This window comes from Chanos chanos, chromosome 12 (genome assembly GCF_902362185.1).
Source record: "Chanos chanos chromosome 12, fChaCha1.1, whole genome shotgun sequence".
In the NCBI taxonomy this organism is placed as follows: domain Eukaryota; kingdom Metazoa; phylum Chordata; class Actinopteri; order Gonorynchiformes; family Chanidae; genus Chanos; species Chanos chanos.
Window position 1 is genome coordinate 24362728 of NC_044506.1, and position 11748 is coordinate 24374475.

General features: G+C 45.6%; 1 protein-coding gene across 2 annotated transcripts; it reads left to right on the forward strand.

The window, feature by feature from the left end:
* Positions 1-351: 351 nt before the first annotated feature.
* oxnad1 (oxidoreductase NAD-binding domain containing 1) lies at positions 352-11313 on the forward strand. 2 transcript variants are annotated; one of them, XM_030789310.1, is made up of 8 exons: positions 352-468; positions 727-852; positions 1119-1179; positions 3785-3891; positions 4897-5038; positions 6175-6405; positions 7421-7529; positions 10056-11313. In XM_030789310.1, the coding sequence occupies exons 2-8, from the start codon at positions 752-754 to the stop codon at positions 10211-10213; spliced, it is 909 nt and encodes a 302-aa protein (XP_030645170.1). In that variant the 5' UTR covers positions 352-468; positions 727-751; the 3' UTR covers positions 10214-11313. The 2 variants fall into 2 exon arrangements, with proteins under 2 accessions (XP_030645170.1, XP_030645171.1); XM_030789311.1 differs by having other exon boundaries at positions 745-852.
* The last annotated feature ends 435 nt before the right edge of the window (positions 11314-11748 follow it).

Genomic DNA, 11748 nt, shown 5'->3' on the forward strand with positions numbered 1-11748 from the left:
AGCCCGTCTATCTGTAGTCCCTGTAATGATTTTTATCACCAGCAGATGTCAGCACGGAGCTTAGTGTCAAATGTTTCAAAACAATAAGTCTATTCCACCACAGTCACTTCAATTATGTGTGTCATTGTTTTGTTAGTTTAGCCCTGTCTATCAGTAGTCTATAATTACGCTTATTTATTTGTTAGTTACGAACTGTGCTTGAAGAGGACTTCGAGGATTTCGCACGCGGGCCGTTTCATAATAAGCCTCACGATCCGTACGTTTGCGTAAATTTGCGCAGTGTTGACGACAACTACAACCACTGATTTCTTCCGGAACAAACTTACATATGCCAGAGGTCAAGACAGACAACGGTGATCGTTTCGCAGTAATGATGATGGTTTCATAATTTCTTTTTCTGCATAGCTCGACATTGTTTGATGAGACTAAGCATTGGTAGCTAATCAAACAGACGAGAAAGCTGTGTTGGTAAGTTTATTTTAAGTAGTCTAAGCTCTCGAGGTTTGCGAGCAGATCACATGAGCACTTACTTGTCTGATGAGTTTCGATGTAAATTGATTTGAAACATCTCATTTAGAGACGGTTAACGCAGACAGGTACTGTATAACTCGATGAAAACAGTCAGGAATAATTCAGACCAATGATTTTTATTCGACATTCAGTCAGTTCATCATTAACCACTTTCTCCTCTCACTGTTTGTTACCGGTCTGTAATGATGTAACCAGACATTTCCCTGGTCCAAGGTCTGCCATGAATGCCTCATATATTTTGAGAAGTTTAGCCGCTCGAAGTTTTGCCGGACTCGGTCAGTCTGGATCGCTCCGACGCGAGGCAGTGTGTCTCGTATCCCGGTAAGTTTTGTCCGGAGTGTTGTTGTCTGTGATTTGAAGCCTATACTATAAAACCTATATAGTTGCACTCAAACATTTTTGTAAAAGTTTTGGGGACTGACGATAAAAGACACCTCGCTGATTAGCTTTCTTTTTTCAACAACAAACTGTCTTTGTCACGAAAGTGAATCGCACGTGGTGTTTACCAAAAGACACTTCATTTCCTTTGATGTGTTTGGACCTTTTTTAATGTTTTCATTTATTTATTTATTCATTTATTCATTCAGAAAAATGTCCCAGAGACAAGCAGACCACTTGGAAAGAACGGCAGATATTTTCAGGCAGATGGTGAGTTTTGATTATTTCCTTCATGATGTTGATAAATATCCACGACATACGTAACGGATACGTTTATCACACCTGTGACCACGCCGTCAGATGATAGTATGACATAGACAAACACAGCGTAAAGTGGGTGACAGTTGACAGGCTGGGGCTGTCTCTGCTCGCGGTCTGATGGTGTGCAGTGCCCTGTTAAGACAGTTTATTTCCATCTGACTCCACTGTCTGCTCATGTCCATAGCTGCGTGTGTTGTCTGTGTGAGGTCATGTTCATCTCCTGTTGTGTTGTCTGTGTGAGGTCATGTTCATTTCCTGTTGTGTTGTCTGTGTGAGGTCACGTTCATTTCCTGTTGTGTTGTCTGTGTGAGGTCATGTTCATTTCCTGTTGTGTTGTCTGTGTGAGGTCACGTTCATTTCCTGTTGTGTTGTCTGTGTGAGGTCACGTTCATTTCCTGTTGTGTTGTCTGTGTGAGGTCACGTTCATTTCCTGTTGTGTTGTCTGTGTGAGGTCACGTTCATTTCCTGTTGTGTTGTCTGTGTGAGGTCACGTTCATTTCCTGTTGGTCTAAAACTCTCCTTCCCTTGATCCCACCTGTGATTTTGCAGGAAGAGTTATAATCAAAAATATTCTTCAGGGAAAATTCTCTCTCTTCGTTTTTCATATGTGGAACTGACATGTATGTGTTTATGTTGTGTGATGTGTGTGTGTGTGTGTGTGTGTGTTTGTTTTGCGACTAACTGTCACAGGAGGTTTGTGGTAAGGGTCGACCGATACGCATTTTTTAGGGCTGATACCGATATCGATATCTAATGGCTTAGGATGGCCGATAACCGATATTTTGGGCCGATATTCATTTACCATATTTTACAAAACTACATAAAGGGAATCATAATGAATTTGTTTGGAAATACCTTCTGTTAGAAACAACAGCCAATATACAGCTCTAATACCGCTTTACTGCGTGAATAATTATTCTTTTACTAACTTTAAAATAGAAAATATCTGTTTACATAGTGTGGAAAAACCTAAATGAAAATAAAACACTGCTTAAACTAAGAAGATAGATTAAGTGTTCAGACATCATATTAAAGATTGAGTTTATTTATGATGTGATTCAGTACAGTTGTGACTGCTCCAGGGCATCCGGCAAGAATTCAACATTGCCACTCTTCGTTTTCTTTAATGCACAGGTATCGTTCTACAGACACGACAGTTCAACGCAATTATCACATTCCAAATATTAAGCAACGCTGAAATGTGAAGCAATAACAAGGCACAGCTGAGCTTTGCTAGCGATATATATCTTACTTATTTAAACATTAATGATCTGGCTTAGACAGGAGGGATTAAATTACAACATTTCACAACATACAACATAACTAGCAGCACTGGGTACTAATGCTTCAACATAACATGGTTATATCAGCAGCGTAGCATGGTTATCACGAATGGGCACCGTCTCCCCGCACTGGCTTGTGCCTGCGCTTTAGAAATACGGGCGTTGCCGTCTTGCGGCTGGTAGCTGGTTATCTGTGGTTCTTATTTATGTGGCTGATCCCGCATTTGTACACACGTAAATGTGTCCACCAATAACGATTCAGTTGCATCCTGGTACTACTGTGGATTACCAGCAAGAACACTCGTTTTCATAATCAAACTTTCAGATAACAGCTTCAGTGTCCAGGACGTGGTAGGCTACATGCTGCTACCATTGCTCAGCATTTATTAGTGATACTAGATGACATAACATTGAAACCTTCTGTCTTAAGTTAACTGCAATTTTATATAATGAATTAATGATCTACATATATTTACAGAATGTGAAAAAGGGCTACTTACAGGTTTCAAGAACACACACACACACACACACGTGTGCCTGTAAACAATGACATGTTATGAAACAACAGTCATGTCTCCTGTTAACCAATAAGAATTTAGGTAAATGAAAACAGAAAGACTCTCTATGCTAAGCCTTTTTAGCTCATCACATAACACTTCAGTAATCCCAGTTCAGGAGAACCAAACTGTAATATCTGCAAAACCGACGTGAGGAGGCCGATACCGATATGGACCGATAAGTATCAAAAGGGGCCGATAGTGGCCGATATATCGGCGAATCCAATATGTTGGTCGACCTCTAGTTTGTGGTTGGTGCAGTGATCTGTCAGACAGTTGAATGTGGTGCAGCTGGCAGGGATATCTTGCCTTTAATGTTTCCCATGGGGTGGCTCACACTGTCTGTTTATTTGTTTGTTTGTTTATGAGTGCTCTTTCAAACTTAGCATTTGTCATCTGTAAATTGTTGCACAGTCCTCTGTTTTCATGATTCATCTCCTCGACAGGTAACAGTAGTTTCACATTGATGGTTAGGGTCAAAGTTAAAGTTAGGGTTAGAGGTAAGTTATTCCACTGAGAAATATCTAGACAGTTTTGGTTTTGTGTTTTACACTTTCTAAGGTTGTTTGGTTCATCCACATTTCACTCCTTAATTTGTCTCTGGATGAGGCAGTGGGGTCACACAGGGTCACTGGAGCACAGTGAGGGAGTGCTGTCTGTATTTGTATGTGAATGTCACTTTGGCAGTTTTCTGACATTACGCTGTGTTTGCAGGCACTGTTTCCAGCACGGGTGTGTGGCATTAAGAACGAGTCGGCGACAATCAAAAGACTGCGACTGGAAATCCCACATCCTGACTTCAGCTTTCGAGCAGGACAGTGGTAAGAGAGGCTCTCTCAAAAGTTTTGTGTCCAGAAAAGACTGTGCTGAGCACAGCTAATAAAATGTAATTCTACAGAATAGCCTAAAGAGGGCGCCATTGCAGCAGGTTAAATGAATGATGCTAAAGGTGCTCTGGGCGTGCGGCTGAGGCAGTGACTGTGTATGACGAGCCCCACTCACAGAGTCTCTGCAAAGACCGTCACTCACAGAGTCTCTGCAAAGACCGTCGCTCACAGAGTCTCTGCAAAGACCGTCGCTCACAGCGTCTCTGCAAAGACCGTCACTCACAGCGTCTCTGCAAAGACCGTCACTCACAGAGTCTCTGCGAAGTCCGTCGCTCACAGTCTCTGCGAAGACCGTCGCTCACAGAGTCTCTGCGAAGACCGTCGCTCACAGAGTCTCTGCGAAGACCGTCGCTCACAGAGTCTCTGCGAAGACCGTCGCTCACAGAGTCTCTGCAAAGACCGTCACTCACAGAGTCTCTGCAAAGACCGTCACTCACAGCGTCTCTGCAAAGACCGTCACTCACAGAGTCTCTGCGAAGACCGTCGCTCACAGAGTCTCTGCAAAGACCATCGCTCACAGATTCTCTGCAAAGACCGTCACTCACAGAGTCTCTGCGAAGACCGTCGCTCACAGAGTCTCTGCGAAGACCGTCACTCACAGAGTCTCTGCCGTCTGCAAACACTTTCCCTCACTGGTTTGTCTAGCACGATTGGGCTTTAAATTACAGGGTTTTTTGTTCATGTAAATCCGTGATGCAGAACTACATTGGTAAACATTACAGTAGTTAAAATTGGAGGAATAAGCACCTAGCACCTGACCCCTGACCCTTAACCTGTTTGGGCCTGTGACTCAGGCAAGGTTCCACGTGGGTGCTCAGAGTCAGGATCAGGGTTAGGAGTGTAAAGGTCATTAGGGTTGTACATTTGTAACAACTTTAATACCAGTTCCAAAGTGAAGTGAATTTGGGTTTTGATGGTGAGCTGTGTGTGAATTTGCAGGGTGGATTTCTTCATTCCTGGGATGGAGAAGGTGGGAGGGTTCTCCATCTGCTCCAGCCCAGGCCTGTTACAGAGAGAGAGAGTGATAGAGCTTGCCATCAAATACACAGAGCACCCACCAGCACACTGGGTGCACACCAGGGTAAAAACACAGAGAGAGTGAGAATATACTTTATGTGTGTTTGCTGCATGTGTGATTGTGCGTATGTGTGTGTGTGTATTTGTGTATGAGCGTGTATTCGTTTGCATGTGTGAGTGTGTGTGTGTGTGTGTGTGTGTATTTGTGTATGAGCGTGTATTCGTTTGCATGTGTGATTGTGCGTGTGTGTATGTGTGTGTGTGTATTTGTGTATGAGCGTGTATTCGTTTGCATGTGTGAGTGTGTGTGTGTGTATTTGTGTATGAGCGTGTATTCGTTTGCATGTGTGAGTGTGTGTGTGTGTGTGTATTTGTGTATGAGCGTGTATTCGTTTGCATGTGTGAGTGTGTGTGTGTGTGTGTGTGTTTGTGTATGAGCGTGTATTCGTTTGCATGTGTGAGTGTGTGTGTGAGTGTGTGTGTGTGTGTGTGTGTGTATTTGTGTATGAGCGTGTATTCGTTTGCGTGTGTGTGTGTGTGTGTATTTGTGTATGAGCGTGTATTCGTTTGCATGTGTGAGTGTGTGTGGATGAAAAGATTATGTCAGGTTCTATCACTGTTGTTGCAGACTGACTGAGATGAGAGACAGACTCTGTATATTTGTGTGTGTGTGTGTGTGTATTTGTGTATGAGCGTGTATTCGTTTGCATGTGTGATTGTGCGTGTGTGTATGTGTGTGTGTGTATTTGTGTATGAGCGTGTATTCGTTTGCATGTGTGAGTGTGTGTGTGTGTATTTGTGTATGAGCGTGTATTCGTTTGCATGTGTGAGTGTGTGTGTGTGTGTATTTGTGTATGAGCGTGTATTCGTTTGCATGTGTGAGTGTGTGTGTGTGTGTGTGTGTATTTGTGTATGAGCGTGTATTCGTTTGCATGTGTGAGTGTGTGTGTGAGTGTGTGTGTGTGTGTGTATTTGTGTATGAGCGTGTATTCGTTTGCATGTGTGTGTGTGTGTGTATTTGTGTATGAGCGTGTATTCGTTTGCATGTGTGAGTGTGTGTGGATGAAAAGATTATGTCAGGTTCTATCACTGTTGTTGCAGACTGACTGAGATGAGAGACAGACTCTGTATATTTGTCTGGTGATATACCACTGCCCTCTGTGCTTCATTTTCAAATCCCTCACTCTCTCTCTCTCCCAGTGTTCGGTTGGCTCTCGTGTTGCGGTGAGGGTGGGGGGTAATTTTTATTTTGACCCCCGTCCATCTGACCCTGCAGTAGACCTGTTGCTGGTGGGTGGAGGAGTGGGCATTAATCCTCTTTACTCCATCCTACTTCACACTGCAGACCTGCTTCAGCTCCAACAGGGACATACACCTGGACGCACACACCTCTGCTACAGTGCCAAAACCACGCACGAGTTGCTTTTTAAGGTGAGTGTGTGTGTGAATGAGGGTACTGTTTGGCCCTGTTTACACCTTGCATTAAGATCCGATTTTGGTGATCCAATCACACGTGGACAGCTCTAAGTGCGTCCGTTCACACCTGGCTTTAGAATCCGTGTCTTTAATGACCACTTGAGATCGGATGCCACTTCCCGGCTCTATACGCAAATAAACACGTAAATCATTTCCAACATGTTACCCCTCTCCCTGAATTTCACTTTTGCTTTTTTTAATTAGATATAGTGCTTATAACATGTGAGATGTCAGACGAATTTGGTAATCACTGATCGCTGTTTTGGGACATTAAGGCACGTTAAGCTGTTTCTGTATAATGGCCGTCAGTGGAGAGGAAAACGCTTAATGTGAGATAACGTCCAAACTCCGGGGATTTCGATTTCGATTTTTTGCCAGGAGGAGGCGTTTCTGACGAGATGTCCGAGAGAAATCTCGTGATCACTGATCGCAGTTTTGGAACATAAGCCATGTTAAGCTTTTTCATGTTAAACGTTGTTGTTTTGAATCGGCGGGAGGCATCAATGCACTTCCCGTGCCTAGTCTGTCAGAAATTAAAAGGGGAAGAAATCAAAACTATATCCATTTTGCCTGTTGTTGTTGTCTGTTGTCGCACCTTAATATGACGCCGTTGGCGAGCGAATGTGTACCTACGCGAATGAGTTCATGCTTCCGTGTAAGAAGAGGATGTCAGTTGAGTAGGTGTTTGTTCAATGTGGTTGAGTTTACACTGCTACAAGAATGTGGTCACATGCGGTCCAGACCACCTCCGAATGTGATCTGAGTGATTGGATCTCAGTGCGACCTCAATGCGCATTGGATGTGTTTACACCTGTAGTTTTGAGCTGTCCACTTGTGATCGGATCTTAATGCAAGTTGTAAACAGGGCCTTTGTCTTAAGGTTGGCCCATGATTATGTACAAAGATTTGGGACTCCAGATGATTATGTTTTTGATTTTATTGTTTTTAATAAACTTGTTCTCTGTTTCAGAATACCATTATTGACATCCGCCGTGAATTTCCTGATAAATTCTCCTGCAAGTTCCACGTTACTAAGCAGAGCACTGACATAGAGCAGGAACTGCAGCCATATACCAGCCGTGAGTGTATCTCTCACACACACACACACACACACTTCATAAGTTCAGTCTGGCCTGCATTTCATTATGATACCATTATTTGATGGTGTATGGCAGTGTGAGTGTGTGTGTGTGTGCGTGTGTGTGTGTGCGTGTGTGTGTGTGAGCGCTGGTGTCTGTGTGTGTGTGTGAGCGCTGGTGTCTGTGTGTGTGTGTGAGCGCTGGTGTCTGTGTGTGTGTGTGTGTGTGTGTGTGTGAGCGCTGGTGTCTGTGTCTGTGTGTGTGAGCGGTTTTGTGTGTGTGTGTGTGAGCGCTGGTGTCTGTGTGTGAGCGCTGGTGTCTGTGTGTGTGTGAGCGGTTGTGTGTGTGTGTGTTAGCAGTGCTGTGTGTGAGTGAACGGCTCTGCATTGTGTCCATGCTGTGTGTGTGTGTGTGTGTGTGTGTGTGTGTGAGCGGTTGTGTGTGTGTGTGTGTGTGTTAGCAGTGCTGTGTGTGAGTGAATGGCTCTGCGTTGTGTCCATGGTGTGTGAGCGGTTGTGTGTGTGTGTGTGTGTGTGTGTGTGTTAGCAGTGGTGTGTGTGTGTGAGTGAACGGCTCTGCATTGTGTCCATGCTGTGTGTGTGTATGTGTGTGTGTGTGTGTTAGCAGTGGTGTGTGTGTGTGTGTGTGTGTGTGTGTGTGTTAGCAGTGCTGTGTGTGAGTGAACGGCTCTGCATTGTGTCCATGCTGTGTGTGTGTGTGTGTGTGTGTGTGTGTGTGTGTGTATTAGCAGTGGTGTGTGTGTGTGAGTGAACGGCTCTGCGTTGTGTCCATGCTGTGTGTGTGTGTGTGTGTGTGTTAGCAGTGGTGTGTGTGTGTGTGTGTGTGTTAGCAGTGCTGTGTGTGAGTGAACGGCTCTGCATTGTGTCCATGCTGTGTGTGTGTGTGTGTGTGTGTGTGTGTGTGTGTGTTAGCAGTGGTGTGTGTGTGTGTGTGTGTGTTAGCAGTGGTGTGTTAGCAGTGGTGTGTGTGTGTGAGTGAACGGCTCTGCGTTGTGTCCATGCTGTGTGTGTGTGTGTGTGTTAGCAGTGGTGTGTGTGAGTGTGTGTGTGTGTGTGTGTGTGTTAGCAGTGCTGTGAGTGAGTGAACGGCTCTGCGTTGTGTCCATGCTGTGTGTGTGTGTTAGCAGTGGTGTGTGTGTGTGAGTGAACGGCTCTGCGTTGTGTCCATGCTGTGTGTGTGTGTGTGTGTGTGTGTGTGTTAGCAGTGGTGTGTGTGAGTGAACGGCTCTGCGTTGTGTCCATGCTGTGTGTGTGTGTGTGTGTGTGTGTGTGTGTGTTAGCAGTGCTGTGTGTGTGAGTGAACGGCTCTGCGTTGTGTCCATGCTGTGTGTGTGTGTTAGCAGTGGTGTGTGTGTGTGTGTGTGTTAGCAGTGCTGTGTGTGTGTGAGTGAACGGCACTGCGTTGTGTCCATGCTGTGTGTGTGTGTGTGTGTGTGTTAGCAGTGGTGTGTGTGAGTGAACGGCTCTGCGTTGTGTCCATGCTGTGTGTGTGTGTGTGTGTGTGTGTGTGTGTGTGTTAGCAGTGGTGTGTGTGAGTGAACGGCTCTGCGTTGTGTCCATGCTGTGTGTGTGTGTTAGCAGTGGTGTGTGTGTGTGTGTGTGTGTGTGTGTGTGTGTGTGTGTTAGCAGTGGTGTGTGTGTGTGAGTGAACGGCACTGCGTTGTGTCCATGCTGTGTGTGTGTGTGTTAGCAGTGGTGTGTGTGAGTGTGTGTGTGTGTGTGTGTTAGCAGTGGTGTGTGTGAGTGAACGGCTCTGCGTTGTGTCCATGCTGTGTGTGTGTGTGTGTGTGTGTTAGCAGTGGTGTGTGTGAGTGAACGGCTCTGCGTTGTGTCCATGCTGTGTGTGTGTGTGTGTGTGTGTGTTAGCAGTGGTGTGTGTGAGTGAACGGCTCTGCGTTGTGTCCATGCTGTGTGTGTGTGTGTGTGTTAGCAGTGGTGTGTGTGAGTGAACGGCTCTGCGTTGTGTCCATGCTGTGTGTGTGTGTGTGTGTGTGTGTGTTAGCAGTGGTGTGTGTGAGTGAACGGCTCTGCGTTGTGTCCATGCTGTGTGTGTGTGTGTGTGTGTGTGTTAGCAGTGGTGTGTGTGAGTGAACGGCTCTGCGTTGTGTCCATGCTGTGTGTGTGTGTGTGTGTGTGTGTGTTAGCAGTGGTGTGTGTGAGTGAACGGCTCTGCGTTGTGTCCATGCTGTGTGTGTGTGTTAGCAGTGGTGTGTGTTAGCAGTGGTGTGTGTGAGTGAACGGCTCTGCGTTGTGTCCATGCTGTGTGTGTGTGTGTGTGTGTGTGTGTGTTAGCAGTGGTGTGTGTGAGTGAACGGCTCTGCGTTGTGTCCATGCTGTGTGTGTGTGTGTGTGTGTGTGTGTGTGTGTGTGTGTGTGTTAGCAGTGGTGTGTGTGAGTGAACGGCTCTGCGTTGTGTCCATGCTGTGTGTGTGTGTGTGTGTGTGTGTGTGTGTGTGTGTTAGCAGTGGTGTGTGTGAGTGAACGGCTCTGCGTTGTGTCCATGCAGGAGGAAGAATATCAGAGGAGGTGCTGCGGCCATATGTGGACCTTGAGCGAACTCTGTGTTTCCTGTGTGGACCCCCACCAATGATTGAGAGCGTTTCTGAAGCCTTGCGTGGCTTTGGCCTATCAGACGACAGAATTCTGTTTGAGAAGTGGTGGTAACTCCGGCTGTCTACAGGCTCCGCGCACTTCACTCAGTGATTCACAACCCCTTGCGACTTTGTGACAGACTACAGTGTGAGAGGACCTATAAGGATGGTAAAGCCATTGTGACGCACAATTCGGCATATCCTGTTCACAATTTACCTGAACACACACCTGGACTGTGTTCCATGAGTCCAATCACCCTGAGGGGACACGTGATCAAAGGAGCTCCGTTTAAACCGTCTGTCTCCGCTCAGGCTGGTCTCCATTTAAACCGTTTAAACCGTCTGTCTCTGCTCAGCCTGGTCTGCGTTTAAACCGTTTAAACCGTCTGTCTCCGCTCAGGCTGGTCTCCATTTAAACCGTTTAAACCGTCTGTCTCTGCTCAGCCTGGTCTGCGTTTAAACCGTTTAAACCATCTGTCTCCGCTCAGGCTGGTCTCCGTTTAAACCGTTTAAACCGTCTGTCTCCGCTCAGGCTGGTCTCCATTTAAACCGTTTAAACCGTCTGTCTCTGCTCAGCCTGGTCTGCGTTTAAACCGTTTAAACCATCTGTCTCTGCTCAGGCTGGTCTCCGTTTAAACCGTTTAAACCGTCTGTCTCTGCTCAGCCTGGTCTGCGTTTAAACCGTTTAAACCGTCTGTCTCTGCTCAGCCTGGTCTGCGTTTAAACCGTTTAAACCGTCTGTCTCTGCTCAGCCTGGTCTGCGTTTAAACCGTTTAAACCGTCTGTCTCTGCTCAGCCTGGTCTCCTCACTGCAGTTACTTTTCCTCTTATTGTCCCCAGACTGAAGGTCTCCACAGGTCTGTCTGAACAGCTCTATCCAGAGCTGCAGTTAATAGTTTCTGTTCATTTTTTCTGACATTAAGGTCTGTACATATATTACATACGGCGTACTTGAGAAAACTGTCTGGATACCTAACAGTGGAGTTTTTAAAACAACAGAGTATTGGCTTGATCATTTGTTTTATTTGTTTGTCAGAATTCTGTACAGCACTGGTCACATGACCGAAGAGTCAGCCCCTCTCGTTAGCGCTGGCTCCCAGGCAACACTGAAATCCCCCCTGACGGTGGAAATGGTTTGGCTGATGATTTAAATAAATTCTGACAGAAAACAGAGCAACTTCTCTTCTTCCTTCTGCTTCCGGAGTCCTTCCTACAGACAGAATACTCTTCAGACTTAAAATGGACCAGTTTTAATTGACCAGAATTGATCAGTAAAGAATAATGTATTGTAATTAAAGTCCTGTTGGCATTATGCATCATATATAGTAGATAAATCAGTTAGTGCTGTACACAGTCAAATTATATGGCACGACGAGAACAGCAATATATTTACACACCTCCCTGTCAGACCCAGTGATCCCAGCAAGACCACAGTCATGACCCACACTCACTCAGGGGTCAGCAGTGGTTCCTGATTAGCTAATAAAAGTGTACCAGAACTGCAGAGGTGACAAGAATATGAATGAAGAATCTGCCCCATTGACTCCTACAGTGTTTATGGATGAGAGAGCTATGCATATACGAAACAGATTAACTTGGCCTGAATCT

What these genes read in the sequence shown, in the direction of transcription:
- oxnad1 (XM_030789310.1), top strand. Translation starts at nt 752, where the DNA reads ATGAATGCCTCATATATTTTGAGAAGTTTAGCCGCTCGAAGTTTTGCC. An exon ending in GCAGTGTGTCTCGTATCCCG is followed by an intron (nt 853 to 1,118) that starts GTAAGTTTTGTC and finishes TTATTCATTCAG; the next exon opens with AAAAATGTCCCAGAGACAAG. An exon ending in CAGATATTTTCAGGCAGATG is followed by an intron (nt 1,180 to 3,784) that starts GTGAGTTTTGAT and finishes CTGTGTTTGCAG; the next exon opens with GCACTGTTTCCAGCACGGGT.